General features: G+C 39.8%; 1 protein-coding gene across 7 annotated transcripts in view; it reads right to left on the bottom strand.

Annotated features, from left to right (window-relative positions):
- The window catches only part of sbf2 (SET binding factor 2), a 107,299-nt gene that overhangs the window by 81,431 nt on the left and 8,380 nt on the right, over window positions 1-17,488 (bottom strand). For all 7 annotated transcript variants that reach the window (XM_054769839.1, XM_054769841.1, XM_054769844.1 and 4 more), the window contains exon 2: window positions 8,518-8,603. In XM_054769839.1, coding sequence (XP_054625814.1) covers window positions 8,518-8,603 — 86 coding nt within the window. The remainder of the gene's footprint in view (window positions 1-8,517; window positions 8,604-17,488) is intronic.

Below are 17,488 nucleotides of genomic sequence, written 5' to 3'. Positions count from 1 at the left end.
GGGGGCGCCACAGTTTTAGACAACAGAAATGACACAAATGTTTACAGTCTGGCCCAGTCAGATCAAATTCCTTTAGCATAGCAAGCTGGTCCATCCATCCATCCATTTCCTATGCCGCTTCTCCTCATTAGGGTCGCGGGGGTATGCTGGAGCCTATCCCAGCTGACTTCGGGTGACAGTCAATGGCAGGGTACATATAGACAAACAACCATTCACACTCACATTCATACCTATGGACAATTTAGAGTCGCCAATTATCCTAACCTTAAAAAGCCTTTAGTTTGGTGCGGCATTTGTGGGGTGGGCACTTGGCAGGGTGTGGTGAGTTTTGAGTGATGTGATCATCGGTCGGGCGGCCGCTAATTAGCCAAAACGCGGGACACACGCCCGTGTGTGCATGGCAGTCGGAGGTCTAAGGCGGATAGCCCGAAAAGTGGCTGCCTTCGTCGGACTAGATGGCCGCCCGTTGGCGGCGGTGGAAGATACCGGGTTTGACGATCGCGTGGGGTTCCTGCTGGAGCGTCATCAAGCTGCTCTCGCATCCAAAGTCTCCTTAAAGAAGGCGACTGATCCTCTAAGTTTCACCAGTGATTTTGAAAGAGGCAGTCAAATATGTTTTGTCAAAACTTTATGGTTCCCCTTTCATATCATATAGCTCAGGGGTCACCAACGTGGTGCCTGCGGGCACTAGGGAGCCCCCACAATGACCACTGCAAGCAATGCATTCTGAAATACAAAATGTGAGTTCTGGATACCAGCATTTTGTTAATGTTCTGGTAAAAACAGGCATATTCGGTTTGTTTGGGTTGAAATAAACTATGAAAATGAATGACACAAAAATCAGTAGGTCTTGGCCATTTTCATTTTGTAAAAGTAGTTCTCACAAGAAAAGATGTTAGCGATGCCTGATATAACCAATAATAAATGTAAAAATTTACACTTCTCTTCTTTTGCTTATTAGTCAATTGACTCAATGGACAGTGCTTGTCGTAGAGTGTTCATATGTTTCTTTCACACACTCCCAACTTTGTTCTTCCAGATCTTTCTTAAAAGTGTTCGACTTTGAAATGTCTTTTTGTCCTCATCTTTCTCTTCCTATAGTTTTTGTTTTAAACACTTGAAGATGATAAACTATCATTAATTTGCAGATATGAAAAATGGAACCGGAAAGTCCTTCATTTAGACAAAAACATTTGACTTACTTTTTCCAAGAGAACATATGTCACTCATGAAACTTACAGAGGATGAGACACCTTCTTTAAAGGAGAGTTTGGATGTGAAAGTACATTGTCTGATGGCGTTCTAGCAGGACTTCCGGGTAGCACACAGCAGTCGGCAAACCCGGTGTTATCCATCGCTGACAGAGGCTTCTTGTCAGATTAATTCAATTATTTTTCGAGTTTTTTGCTTTACACTTCTGACTGTCAAGCACATATCGGCTGGTGTTGTCCATCGTTTTGGCTACATTAGCTGCCATTTGACTGACTTGTACGCCTCGAAAACTCACCATATTCTGTCAAGTGTTTGTTCTTCAAATGCCGTAGTAAATTAAAGCTTTTTAACATGCTAACCTGGCGAGATATTTTTTGTGGCATGTTTTGAAAGGTGCAAAATTTATATCACTCACAAACAGCAGGTAAGTTCCAGAAGTTGTTTTGGGTTGGGCACGGCGGCACAGTGTGAAGGACAGTGGGTGGGGGGACGTTCGCTACAACCTGCAGGCTGCAATAGTCCAAGGCGGAGGTGACCGGCTTTTGTGTTTGAAAGGCATTTGTTGGCATATGCCGATCATGTGCTTTTTCATGGAAATCCGCTGATACGGATCGTTGGCCTATCGATTGGAGCATCGATATTTTAGAGGCTGTTAAGAGTGTACGTGGTGCTGCATAGTGTGCCAATATTAAAGATCTCCGTCACTGTGGTAAACACTGTAGAATTGGTCTTGTTAATTATGGCAACAAGCGTCTAGCAAGCAGTGCGGCAACAAAAAAACAAATATGCTGGTATGGTGTGCAGTTGGAGGAAACCATCATGTGGAACAGACAACCCACACTACATAAAGCATGTTTGACTGAGCTGGTACAAGATAGCTATTGTTCAGCGCTACAGCGTCTATCCCACAGGCCCAACATGAGGGATAAGACTTGCAGTTTCAAACAGGCTGCGCAGTTTTAAAAGGTGACAGGTCACCGTCAAACACTGAAAACAAACTTGAGAATGTGTCAAGGCGAGAAAGTATGCAACAAATGGAAGGTCAAGGTTTGTGAATCAACAGGTCTCTTAAGTTGTGAAAGGTCTGTCAAAATGCAGACTACCATTTGTCATCTGCAAAACCAAAATGTAAAATGCATCAATTCAAAACCTTGAGCACAAAAAGCCTTGCTGAAAAAAAAAAAAACATCAGTTAAAACTGCTGCAACTTTTTTCTTTGCAGTTTTTCCTTTATGCTTAAAAAATGTGTTTTATTGTTTAACTGCAGGGAATCATGACCAGAGAGGAGACAGCAGGAATGAGTGTGTTAACAGAACAATGTCTGCAGGCTACATGTAAAAGACTGCCCCTCAAGTTTAACACTAAATTCTGTGGCACTCTGACCTTGCAGGTGTTGTTTCCAGGGCAACACTCAACATACACACACAAACACACCATCTGAAGGACAGACCGAGCATAAACAGAAAAAGCTATCCATTTCAATTGCCTATTATGTGGCAAATTGATATATTGCCTTATTTAATTAGCTCCTCTGATGTTTTTTTCATGCAAAGCAAATTAATATTTTTGTATGTCATTAAAAAAAATACCAAAATATATTTTTTGTGGTTCTTCATTTGCATGTTATTTTCATCAGATGTCTCCAATATCACCATCCATAATCCAGAAACTCTCTTTTTACAGAACACAATAAGATTGTGATCTTTATATCAGAGGACGATGTGATGTCATTAAAAAAAATACCAAAATATATATATTTTTTGTGGTTCTTCATTTGCATGTTATTTTCATCAGATGTCTCCAATATCACCATCCATAATCCAGAAACTCTCTTTTTACAGAACACAATAAGATTGTGATCTTTATATCAGAGGACGATGTGATGTCATTAAAAAAAATACCAAAATATATATATTTTTTGTGGTTCTTCATTTGCATGTTATTTTCATCAGATGTCTCCAATATCACCATCCATAATCCAGAAACTCTCTTTTTACAGAACACAATAAGATTGTGATCTTTATATCAGAGGACGATGTGATGGAAATGTACTGACCTCCATCTAAAGACCTGGCTCATCCGTAACAGATGAGGATTTGAGCTGGTTCCTATCACCATCACTTGCCTGAAAAGATTAGAAACACATTTTTGCGCACACAAGTTGTAAACGCTTTTGCTTGGTGCATTCCTCATCTGTGGTTATTTAGTTTGCTGGGGGCCGGTTGTGACCACAAAATGCTTTTCGTGCTCAACTCCATGCACTGTTTTCACCAGATGTGTTCCTTGTTTGTAAATGACTCATTTTCTTTTTCATGGAGCAGAGAAAATCTGCAGCCAATAATGGTCTACATACCAGCGCAGAACAGAGCCAAAATGCAAATTGCTGAGTTGGCCCGTTAAGCACTATGGTGTATCTTGATAAAGCTTCAAAGATGGAATTCCTGTAATTTGCTAGACCAAACATTGTCATGACCAAATAGTAGAAGGGTAGATTTTCTGAAAGAAACCATGTTTCCTGTCCTTGATCCTCAGACTGGGAAATAATGATGAAACCACATGAATCCTCCTCAGCCGGTTAACCAACTATGTCATACTACTCTTGTCATTTTATTTTTTTTAAATGGGCGTATGCAAAGCATTTCTTTCTTCTTTACGAATTTCAAAAACTTCAACATTTTAGACTGAAAATGACTTAGCAATGAACACATGCTTCATGTATTCAATCTTCAATCAGGAACGCTCTCTGAGCGTTACACGTTTATGTACTTCTCAATTTCAACGGAGGTTGACATACTGTATAATGAAGAAGCACTACGGAATGTACTCCCCCCGCCCCATGAAGAACGAAAAAAATTTAACACACTCACAAGGATACAAAAACAATGTGCAGGTCCTCAATGTCATCTGGAAACACTAAACTAATAGATTTAGCTAAACATGTGGTCTTGTTTCTATATTTACACGTGATGAAATCCCACAGGACCCTGAGAGCGAGGATGAGAGAAGATGCTCAGACAGGGCAGCCAACTTGCTTTATCACCCAGACTCACTAAAAGGCCAAAGAATGAGTTTGATCTTAAGTTTTTGATTTGGGTTTTCTGACTAAAATGTATTTTAGATTTAATCATACTTTATCATACTATATTGCAGCCTTGAATATTGTCCAATACCCATATTGAGCCGATATTTTGTAGTGTGGAAGGTTAAAAAAGGCTTGATCAAATGATATTACTCAAACAGAGAACAATAGTCCGCACAAGCACGTATGAGAAAAACTCATCCATTTACTTCTTTATGCACGTGGGGTATAGTTTTATCCACAATGTATAGTGAGGTTGGAGGTGCCCAATGAAACGTTTAAACCCAACTTTACTCACTGCCGACAGGGGCTCGCTCTTTGCTGTTATAGCCAATGACTTTATGCCATCCAGTGAGAGTTTCCGTTTCCCGTGAGATGCTGCTTCATATGTGTGATGAGGTTCGTCTTTCATAGGTCTGTACCACCACGGGAAAATTGTGCATGACAAGTTTTGCTCTCAGCTGTAATGTCTGATATCAATATCGCATCGAGACATCCCGGGTAAACACACCAAAATAACTGCAAGTGGCTGTGCGACTCTTTTCATTTACAATGCAGAAGTACTTCCACACAGCTGACATGGCTTTTTTTTTTGTTTTTTTGGCCTACTGCAAAAAACAAAGGACTTTACGGCGGCTGCCGTAAAGATCAGGTGGGCCCAGCGCTGATCAATAAAATTAAAAAAAGGCAAAAATCGGCTTGACATCTCTAGTTGGTTGACAAAAACTATGACTCAAATTAGTTGTCAACAAAATTAACACCGCACAAAACCCAGGACCAGACCAAAGAAGGACTGAGACCACCTGAGATATGCAGTTTATCCTCTTCGGTACATCTCAGCTGGTAACATTTCAGCTGGTAAAAACTCCACCATAGCAAAACTCCTACGATCATGTAAGCCAAAAGACGTCATGTTGCTTTGGACGCATGACTTTCGTCGGACGGTGTACATGTCACATCCGCCGTCCAATCGAGGCGTGACTTTATGCATATGCTTAAATGAGCATTATTTGGTGCCAAAAATACCGAACCACACTCAAAAATGTTTTCAAAATTTTTGGTCCCAAACGGAGTACCAGGCTACGTAAGTATGTACGCCCCCTGAAACAGCAGAGATCCACGCAACAAACAAGCTCTGCCACGGAGAAGAAACCCTTCCTGCTATCCAAAATAAAACACTCAGCTCTACACCCCTACCACTAATATTCAACAATATGTTTAAAATGGTCATAAAATCAGCCTATAAATAGCAAGTCGCCTGGGTAATTGTAATGAAATGTCCACGGAAATAAAGAGATACCAACTGAACAAATCCGTCAACAAAACTCACTTTTAATACCGTAATTGTTCACATACTGTTATAGTCACTGCTACATTTTCTGCCACTGTAGTCTATAGTGCAAATGAAAAAAAAAATCCAAATGGCAAACATTACTTCAAATAATACGGCCTCCAACATACTTACTCGGTTATATCGTAAAACCCTGCATTCTAGTAACATCGCCCACTCCAAACTTCTATGTATGTGTCGAAAAACAACCTCACTTGACCTCGATTGTCTTTTAAGTCTCGCTCCATAAACAAGAATCGTGGCATCTCTTTGGACACAACCACGCAGAGTCAGCAGTTCAGCTGCAATACTCAGTCAATACTGTTTGATCAATGACTGCAGGCTTTATTCAGTCAAAACACATGGGTAGAAAGACAATTAGCCTCATTAGTGAGATTCTAAAGAATGCCTGTTGGTTTGCACTCTTGGCAAACATAGATGACCCATATTATGCAACCTGTTGGCCTGCACACCTGCTGTTCTTCACTATATCACTTAGCTCATGAAGTTAATACCTTAGGTTGTGATCCCTGACATTCCTCAATCTTAAAACACATGGGTTATGAGACAGAGAAGGTGGGGGAGCAGTGACAAAACAGAGCCAGGGGCCTGTGTCATGCACAAAAAGAATTTCATGACATATCAATTTAAAATGTTAACGCTCAGGACAATTTTGATGTGGTAGTGGGAAGAGTCGACTGACAGGGTGAGCAAATGCCTAATTTCTCATTTCTGGGACCTACAAAAAGTGTCAAAATGTGTGGAATTCTCCAGGATTTAATGACCTGCACCTGAAGGTGCATTTCTCTCAAATGAAAAAGGGATTGCGCATCTTAATATTTTACAATTAAAAACAAAGCAATTTTATCTATCATGTTTATTATTTATTTGCTCTTTTATTATAAACCGTCTGTAAATAGTTTTTGTTGGATGCTGTGAAAAGGGACTCAAGTTCAATTGAAAGTAGGCTTATTTTGAATACCAGCATTGTAATCAAAAATCAGAGGTTTGCAGTGGCTAGATGAGCATAATGAGAAATAATAATTTTAAAACGAGAACACAGCTGGACTAATAAAATACAATTGACTACAACCTTACTCACTGATGCTGACTGGGTTGCAAAAACAAGTTGAGAGTTGTCGCTGAAACCCTAAACAGGCAGGCTTTTAAACAGTCAATTCACTCATCTAACCATACTACCAATATTTACATCAACGTTTACAGGCTTAAAACCTGTTACCCTCTTGTTCCCTAACTATAAGCATGCATGGGTACAGACCACAGTGTTTAAATAACATCCAGTGTGACAACACAACAGTAAATTTAGCATAACCACACTGTGAGCCATAATGTGAGGAATTACCAATAATAAAATACTACAGCAGTATATCACGATTAGCACGTTCAAGAGCTGTGCTGGGTTCTGGAGTCATTCGTTTTCACTCATTCACTGCCAAGACCACCGAGCTTACTTATGTGCTGCAGCCAAGACAAATGAACAACATTGATTTAATACAGACATTGATATTCTTTGCAGCAAGATACAGTTTACATGCTCATGTGGGCCTGAAGATTAAGAGGTTTTTGTCCACTCTAATAAGCAAATATTTGTCCCTCCACAGTGTCCTGATACGGGTCACAGATCCCTTGTCACAGACCCGCAGTGACCTTTTAGTAAGGGAAGGAGCAGCTAAGAAAAGCTTAATATCACTAAGGCCAAGACAGAAAGGGTGAATATAATGCAAAAATGAGAAAATTTCCCCAATTAGTGAGCACAGGAAGAGCTTTTAAGTAAACATTTCAAGATAAATGGATAAAAGGATGTTTTTTGTGTTATGCTGGCAACAGATATGCATACATACTTACAGCAGTGTTTCCCTTATCATTATTTTAGGGGATCAAGTTATTTTTAAAATTATTTATTTAAAAAAAATGTTTTTTAATTCCTTCAATAATTAAAAAACAAAAACAAAAAAAAAAAAAACGTTCCAATGAGGCGATATTACCCGTACTGTGCCGTCGGTGGGTTAGCGTGAGCAAATCAAGCACTCCTTTTCTCCTACATGTGATGTGGTGTAAACACATGTGGTAAACAATCCTAACATCAATCTTGTGGGATCTCCAAACTGCCTCAGACACCTTGCGCGCTAGCTAACTAGCTAACGCTCCGCAAACACTTCACGACGAGGGAAAAGAACATAAACCTTCAACACAACAAACCACACCAGTCAACCGAAATGCCACAACGGCACCCTGAAAGCCCACGAAAACGGCCATGCCGCCAAAGAAGCTGCCCTAAAGCCAGCCGCAAGAAAGGGCCGGTCCTCCACCATCACAGATGACACCGGCTAACAAACCACTTAGACAGTTGGTTTGTACTTTGGGTTTCTGCTATTTTTTAGGATTTGTTAATTGTAGTGATGTCGTGATAATTTCTCATCTGCTCTCTATCGCCTGTGGAGGAGGGATTGCATTAACTCAATGACACGTCTTTATTTTGAGTAATTTGGAGGCTTATTATGGAAGACTGTGAAATGTACAGTAACTGTGGAGCAGCAATTGCAATACAGTCAATTACACGGTTTGTATTGATTATCAGCACAATCCACCCCAACACTCCCACCACACACACACACACACACACACACACACACACACACACACACGCGCACACCAAATGTAACTAAAGGGAAGCGATCGCTTTACAGTCGGCTGTTTGTGGCCTATGGGCCTGCAAACCCAGGGTAAGAAACATTGTACGTACAGTACAGTATATGCAAATGCAGATGAAAATGTACTCAACTATTAGGCAGCAGCAGTTATTTAAATATAAATCAATATATATGAATCAATTAGGTTTTTTGGTTTTTGAGATCATTAAATTGTTAGTACTCACCATTTCCACCCCTTGAGGGAAGGCTGTTCCCTCCCAGTCCTTCTTGGGGAATCGCTGAATTATCTTCCCACATCCCTCTCCTGAACCTGCAGACACAAATGGGCTTTGTGTTAAAGAACCCAACAGAGTTTCTTAATTACAAATAACCAAGTTAGCCTGATAAAATAGGTAGTCAATTGTTATTTCATTTTCACATACGGTCCAGTGATGTTTTTGTGTTCCCATGGTTTAGTTAAATTTAACAAGGTTCAAATTTGAACATAAACTCACAAATAACTTAAATACATTCTTCTTTTGAAAACTAAAAGCTTAGGATCTGATCCATTTTGAGAAAATACCAGTTTGGCAAAATCCGACATTTGTTTTTAACAACTAATAAAATAAATGGAATGCCGTTATATGAATATTATAACTAATTTGGGGAAATATGTCTGTCAAGCCAACTTTCTTAATTGTCAAGTCAGTGTAATAACTATTAATTTTACTATTACACGTCTTTCTCCTTTTTTTCTTTTACTACAGTCGCCCCTCACCCCATCGCAATTCGAATTTCATGGCTTCATTTTATGACAGTTTCTCAAAAATATATTAATAAATCATGCACTTAATAAATTATGCAGTTATTATTAGTAATAATTTATTGAGACGGCAATTATTATTTTTTTTTTTCATCGTTGGATTAATCGATTTAGCGACTATCCTGACCTTCCTACGTGCCACCAATCCCTCACTCCCGGAGCACCCCCCACAGGACACTGTGAGGGACACGGCCGAATGCCTTTTCTATGTCCAAAAACATAAAACATGCCAAGGTCTTGAAAAATTGCCAAACTTTCCCAACATTCAGAAAAAGCTTCACTTAGTGCATTTTTTGCCAGGTTAAATGCCACTGCCTAAACTTCACAGTCTCCCTCTTTGGCCCATGTTACATGTAGTTTCAAAATTGCATGATATTCACCCCCATTAGTCAAGATGCCAAACAAAAAGTAATCATCCCAGTCTTTGCTGCAGGTAATCTGCGCCAAATGAAACTTGTCTCGCTACAATTAAGGAGTGACACTAATTATATGTAACATTTTGGAACTTTAATGCCTGATGTAGACCAGCAATGGAATTTATTTACAAAGAACTACACACATTTAACTAATTACAACTTCAATCAATAGGAGGCCCAACATTGCTTTATTATTGCTTCCACAAAAAGTGCATCATTAATAAAGCACAAATGTCTTGTAAATGTGTCGTATAACTTACAACAAAAGAACACATCGCCACACAAATATCTTGTTTTGTTTGTTACAAAACATGCAGAATCTAACTCATTTAACTAAGTCAACGTGAAGAAAACAGTGAGGAAAACAAGTATTTAAACCCCTGCTGATTTTGTATGTTCACTCCCTTCCAAATATATGGACAGTACAGAATTTATATGGCAGGTTTAGTGTAACGAGGAGACAGAATGTGTAAACATAAAAAGGTGTAAACATTTGTACGATTTATAAAATAAATGAAAGATTTGGCACTACCTATTTCTCATTAATACATCATTGGACAGTCTGTGTAGCTGTTCCTTACAACTCCGTATAGTAGATGGCATCGTAAAGACTGAAATACTGTATGCTTCAGTGCCACAGTGCTGATGTACACTATGTGACACCGGATGGCTCTTCCCCTTCCAAACCCTCCTGTGGAGCTTTACATGCACCTCCAAAAATTGTAACTGTCAATGGTGACGTGGACTGCAGAGGTGTGATCAGTCGGCTTTTTTAAAGCATATTATTTCCATTTTTCCCTCCTGCAAAAGCGCCAAAAATCAGCCAAACAAAAGAAACAATGGTGCAAATTGAGGAGCGTTTCATTGTACATCAGGTTTTCAGCTAAATGTAATTGGTCATGGCGCATCGCCTCGGCAAAATAAAAGCCGTCACGGCTTAAAGATGAGAGGGGCTTTTTTTGTAGTAATATACTGTATGTAGGCATGGGCCGCTTAACGGTTTCAAGGTATACCGCAATATGAAAAAGTCAACATTTCAAAACCACAAAAATTATCCGCCATACTGTTCCTGCAATATGAGAGAAAGTAGAGGTCAAGCGCAGCCACAAAGTGGAAATACTTCGGTCCACCTTCCATGCATCCCACCACAACAGCTTGAAAAAATCCCAGGACAACCTGTACACTGCACAAATATGACTAGTTATGAACAGGCTATAAATACGAGTGCTTCCCCAGCAACATGTACAATAAAAGTATGTTCCACATCAATTAGTTCCAGCTCCAACAATGATCTGTGCGTTACTTCCATCTCCATTGTTGACTACTATTACACAGGATGCTAAATAGCTAGTCAAAGAAAATGGTGGTTGCTCCCGCTCAGGAAAACACTGCCCGTAGCGTTCTGGTAGAGAATTATAAGGCCTGCACTCAGCCCCTGCCGAAGAGCGACAACAGGATCAAGACGCCGTCAAATCAACCATAACCGCATCCACATAATCAGCCACATTCTTACCAACTGATGCTTAAATAACTATTGTGCGATTCCTCAATCAACACCGTATTCACACCATACTAAGGATGTCGCGATCCAATCTTCAGGATCGGGATAGGCTGCTGATCCGCTGTATTTTGAAGATCGGATAATATGGGCTTCCGCCACAAGATCGGGCCAATCCAGCTGCAGTATAATGTTCGTAACTCTGGGTCACACTCCACCATGGTAGCTGCGGTAATGTGCCTCAAAGCTGGTTGTCACTTGACTCCCGCACCCACAAGAAAAAGAAACCGCAAGACCACCATGCAGACATGTCCGCGGTGTACCGTGGTGAAGTTAGTTTCACGTTGGATGTTGAATATTCGGCTCCGCAGCTACAGCAGTAGTTCCCCCTCACGGTGCCAGGACTGCTGTGTCATTGTGCGGGGAGCTCGCACAGAAAGTAGGCTACTACTCTAACAGCTCGTTGTTTATACTAAGGACCGTCAATAAATTACTACTTCGTTGAATAGTTTGTTAAAAAAAAAAAATCATATTCTAAATCACACCACAAATTGATCTATAACCATGTCAAATGATTAGTCCTACCCTAAAGGTATTTTGCACAACCATTTTTTCCAATTTTATCTTTTATTGCATGGACTTTTATTGGATCAGCGACCTGACTCACAAAGGTTTGTTCCAAAAGCCAAACAATATTGTTGGTCATGCTGTGTAATAAAAAAGTAAATTCAGCAATACCTTGGTTTCATTATTTTAATGCTTTGAAGAGCTATTTTCATAACCATATGCAATTCCACAAATTCATGTTTGTAACAAACGCTAAATCTAAAAAAAAAAAAAAAAAAAACACACACACAAAAAACGTATCGGATCGGCCGGACTATTAAAGCCTAAGCCAAAAAACGTGGATCGCGACATTCGTACTCCATACCAATTGGCTACCGATGTAGCTTACCACCACCAGTGTGTGACTGTGGAGATAATGAATAATGGTATCTCAGTGTGAATGTCTAGAAAAGCGACATAAAAATCCAATCAATTATTAATTATTATTATTATTATTATTATTATTATTATAATCACATAGAATAAAAAAAAATCTAATTGGTTGCCTGCTGCATGCATCAAAAATATAATACTTCAAGAGTGTCTATTCTGACAGGAATGACCTCTCAATGCAGACACTCGGCCATCTGCTCGATGATGCCCTCATGTCATGTTTTGTGAGAGGTCAAGCTCTACAATACATCAATGAAGCACTCACTACACATCATCAAAATCACATACTACTGGCTTCTCCGGCTATTAGAGCCTCAGGCTGACTATCAACAACTGGCTGAGACCGAGACCTTTGTCAAAGAGGGTGACTTATTAATCACGATAAGGCTTTACGGTCTGTGGTCCGCATGGCTCATTGCTAGATTGAGTGCAGTATGCTAATTTAAACACATGTGGTTTGCTGCATGGTTATATCTATGGATGTGCACGGAGTAGTATACCCGTAGAACAGCAGTCTGCATGGGCGTCACGTGTCTTCGGGTTTTTACAGCATCTCTAATTGAAATTGAATGGTGCAAGTTCAAATTTTCAACCGAGGATGAAAATAAATGACAGAATTCCTCACATTCCATGAGGCTACTCTCTCGCATTAAAACAAGCTGTGTTCCCCATTGCTACCTCCCTAATATAAAAAGATTAACAGAAGCCAGGCCTGAAAAGAAATGTGCTCATTTTAACATCCGCCCGCAAGATGCAAGGCTGAAGTCTAAAAAGGCTATTTATATCTACAGTATTTTTTATATTTATCTATTTATAGCAGGATTTATCTGAACAAATACAAATCTTGAAAAGGCATTTCCAGGCACGTGTGCTAGTTATTATCGGGCGCCCTCTCAAATAATACACAATCATTTAATCAAAAATCATTTGTGTCTGTATTTTTTGTTTTATTATCATTTTATCATTTGATGCCTATGTTGTTGTTGTTCTTCTTCTTCTATCATGTGTCATTATTTTACTGCTCGTACACTCTCTTTCCAAGCCTTGTCAAAAAATGTTATTCTTACAACAAATCGAATTTTGGGGTTCTACTGTATATTAGATACAAGGTTTTTGGAACCATAATACAGCATTTTTTAATTTATGCCGCTTATCCTCCTTGCCAGATCAATCAATGGAAAGACTCCAAAGTAATCCATACAGTCAAGAAATAATTAGGGGTTCACGATAATTATCAGACTGATATGATACAGTAACTTATGACATCATATGGATAAATCTCAAAAAACACTCTAACAAGGCGAAATTATGCATACTGTTCTGGTGGCCAAATCGGGGTTGTTTTTTTCTACTTGCCTGTGACATTAACGGCTTATTGTATTTTCCACTGAGTTCACATGTAAACATTCACGGTTTCAGAGGAAGACAATTTGCGGGCTAGTTGCACCAAATGCTCCGCAATGAGGGGGGAAAAAAAAAATTAATGGTTTAATTCATCCTGAGCATGCATATGAGTCAAACTGGAGCACATCACATAGTACAATTCACAATTTTGCATGTCCAAAAAGGAGTAGGAAGAAGCAAGGCTTATTTAATCCTACCCCTCATCAGTTTCACATTACTTGCAATACACTTATTCACCTTTTGTTTTCCAGGTGTACTTTGTAAGGCTGCATGACAATATAGTGCAATCATGGAGTGGCAGAGAAGTGTGTTAGAGCGGTGCACGACATGTATGAGGACTGTAAGACAGTGGTGAGGTGTGCTGTAGGTGTGACAGAGGAGTTCAAGGTGGAGGTGGGACTGCATCAGGGATCAGCTCTGAGCCCCTTATTGTTCGCTATGGTGATGGACAGACTGACAGACGAGGTTAGACGAGTGGAGGTTTGCCCTGGAAAGGAGAGGAATGAAGGTTAGCCGCAGTAAGACAGAGTACATGTGTGTGAATGAGAGGGACCCAAGTGGAAGAGTGAGGTTACAGGGTAAGGTGGAGGATTTTAAGTACTTGGGGTCAACAGTCCAGAGCAATGGAGAGTGTGGAAAAGAGGTGAAGAAGCGTGTACAGGCAGGATAGTACGGGTGGAGAAAAGTGTCGGGTGTGATGTGTGATCGAAGAGTTTCAGCTAAAATGAAAGGAAAGGTGTACAAAACTGTGGTGAGACCAGCGATGTTGTTTGGTCTAGAGACAGTGTCAATGAGGAAAAGACAGGAGACAGAGCTGGAGGTAGCAGAGATGAAGATGCTGAGGTTCTCTTTGGGAGTGACCAGGAAGGATAGGATCAGGAATGAGTACATCAGAGAGGCCAGACTGAGATGGTTTGGACATGTCCATAGGAGCGATAGGGAATATATAGGTAGAAGGATGCTGAGTTTTGAACTGCCAGGCAGGAGCCTAGAAGAAAACCAAAGAGGAGGTTTATGGATGTAGTGAAAGAGGACATGAATGTAGTTGGTGTGAGAGAAGAGGATGCAGAAGACAGGGTTAGATGGAGGCAATTGATTCGCTGTGGCGACCCCTGAAGGGAAAAGCCGAAAGGAAAAGAAGAAGATAGTCAAGGTTTATACTTACTGAAAGGAAACTACAGACTTAATGATAATAACCGATAAAATTGTTGACAGAATCGTAGGTTGATAATGAGTGAGTACAGACCATGTACTCACCAGAATGAAGAGTTAGTACCCAATGTAGTAGTGGTTAGATATTGTATTGTATGTAAACAGTAGTTCAGGTCTCTTCTTCTTTGTATTTTGTGAACATCATCTGCTTGTACTTTTTCTTGAAATCATTCATTTTAGTGCATTGTTTGAGTTCCTTACTCAGTCCGTTCCACAACTTGATTCCACACACACAAATGCTTAAAGTTTTCAGTGCTGTCCGTGCATATAAGTGTTTTAAGTTAAATTTTCCCCTATTGTTTTATGTTTTTGGGTAGAAGGTCATAATAATATAATAAATACTCAATGCAGCCGTTTTGCCATGAAATGACACTCTGTCATGTATGAAGAACATAAGGTTTGATACTATAGACCTGTTTGTTACACAGATCTTGATAACATCTACAAAGGCTGTAATACAAAACTTTTATCTTATAACATTGTCTCCAATGATGATTCAACATTAGCTGACCTTTTGCCTTACTTTATCATCAACCTACTGAATGTCATATTGACTTGAAATGTAACTAAAATGTTTCCTGCCATGAACTTTAGCCTAATTTGCATAGTCAAATAGTCAAAGAAAAAGCAAATTGTGTTCAACCTTATCAACGGGGTGAAGGTAGTGCACATTTACAACAGTAGCGAGTGGAGTTTCCCTCAATAACAGTTATAAACTTCACAATTCAGAGGAAGGAACTCCTCCACTGCGGTCAGGATACCACTCACTCCCCATGTCTGAGTTAGAATGAAAACAATCAAAGAAAGGCGCAAAACTAAAACGTACCACTAAGTAATACTCTAAGTAAATACTAGTAGAATTTAAATGTTTTTTGTTTTTTTTTTTTAAATCACAATACATGTGACTATGCCTGTCACGATAACAAATTTTGCTGGCCGATAATTGTCCTACAAATTATTGTCGATATTATTTACAACAGTTTTTGAAACAATTTTTTCATAAATTATATGGCATAATACATCATAACAAAAGCAATAAACTTTAATTTCTCAAGAGTATTTAACATTGAAACTGTAATGTCAAGCGCTTTTAAATAAAATTGCAGATGCAACTGCAATACCTTTATTAATGTCAGCTATTTTTATGACACTTATTTTATTACCACTATTAAACAGGACGCTCTTATTTTGAAGGCCACAAAGTGTGACGTGTGTTGAAAATGTGTTTTGACATTACTTATAGCCGTGGCTGTTGTCCCAATTTCACACAACTTGCACAAAGTCAGTGGCCAACCGCATTAGCATGCGCCGCTAAATCAAGCTAACCCAGCTTGCTTATACTGGGCTCACGTTCGGTGGCTAGTAAAAGTATCGCAATGTTTTCGCCGACTTGGCCGATGTTTCTGTTTGCCACCTCGACATCTTTAGTTCAGGAGAGGGCTGGTTAGTGTTTGTGGGGACATGCCGCTGTAACCGAGCGGTCCACTGGGGAAATATTTCCACACACTCTTCCCATGAGAGCTCCCCGCACCATGAGAGAGTAGTTCGGGCACAGTGAGGGAGAACTACCGCTTTTGCTACAGAGCTGAATATCCAACTGCCAACGTGAAATTAACAACGACGGAGAAAAATACCCAACATCCAACATGAAACTAACGTCACCAATGTGCAGAGTGAACTCTCTTGTCATCTTGAACCCTTATTCCTATTATTAAAACACATTTTTGTGTATGCCACAATCATATCAGCTATGATGTTTGAATGCACTTTTTATAAAGGAAAGACGCCCAAGAAAGAATCCTAAATTTGAATTAAAGATGCTGTCCCTCTTTAGCCCCCCCCCCCCCCTTTTTTTTTCCCCAACCAAAAAAATATAATAACACCACTGGCTGGCATATGTTAACAATAGTGGTTTAAAAGAACAGATTGAAAAAAAATAAATGTCTATATTTGTCTATTGATGCACGATAGTCATCGGACTGATCACTGGTCGTGTTGAAACATCATACAGAAGAGAGGTGGCGGACCTCATAGCTTGGTGTCGTGATAACAATCTCTTTCTCAATACAGATAAGACTAAAGAGATGATCATCGACCCAAGAACAAGGGAAAAGGAGCCGCATAAACCCCTGTTTTTTGATGAGACTGAGCTGGAGAGGGTGAAAACCTTCAAGTTCCTTGGCACACACATCAGCGAGGACCTCACCTGGTCTCACAACACCCAACAAATTCTGAAGAAGTCCCAAAGGAGACTGTACTTCCTGAGAAGACTGAGGAAATTTGGCATGTCCACCACAATCCTGAGTTGCTTCTACAGATGCACTATCGAAAGTGTCCTTACCGCCTCCATCACTGTTTGGTATGGTAACTGTACAACACATGATAGGAAGGCACTCCAGCCGGTGATCAAGACCTCACAGAACATTGTTGGGGCAGCCCTCCCCTAACTGCAAGACATTTATAAATCTCGAGTCCTATGCAGAACACACAACCTCATCAAGGACAGCACACATCCACAACACTCACTATTCACACTCCTACCGTCAGGCAGACGCTACAGGAGTTTGAAGTCCAGGACCACAAGGCTGGCAAACAGCTTTTACCCACAGGCCATCAGGCTTCTCAATGAAGCACTCACACACGCCGCACGCAACACACTCATAGCACTTTATTTATTTATTTATTTATTTGTATTAATGTCTCTTCTGTTGTTGTTGCTTAATTTATTGGTATATATGTTTATGTTTCTTATGTTCTTATTCTTTCTTGTGTTTTCTTTCTTTTCTTGGGAGAATGAACAGAATAAGATTTTCATTGCATGGTATAACTGCTGTTTTACCATGCACATGACAATAAAACTCTCT

Source organism: Dunckerocampus dactyliophorus, chromosome 3, assembly GCF_027744805.1.
Source record: "Dunckerocampus dactyliophorus isolate RoL2022-P2 chromosome 3, RoL_Ddac_1.1, whole genome shotgun sequence".
NCBI classification, from domain to species: Eukaryota; Metazoa; Chordata; class Actinopteri; order Syngnathiformes; family Syngnathidae; genus Dunckerocampus; species Dunckerocampus dactyliophorus.
Note: the sequence above shows the minus strand (reverse complement) of the source record. Positions and strands in the feature narration are given on the sequence as shown.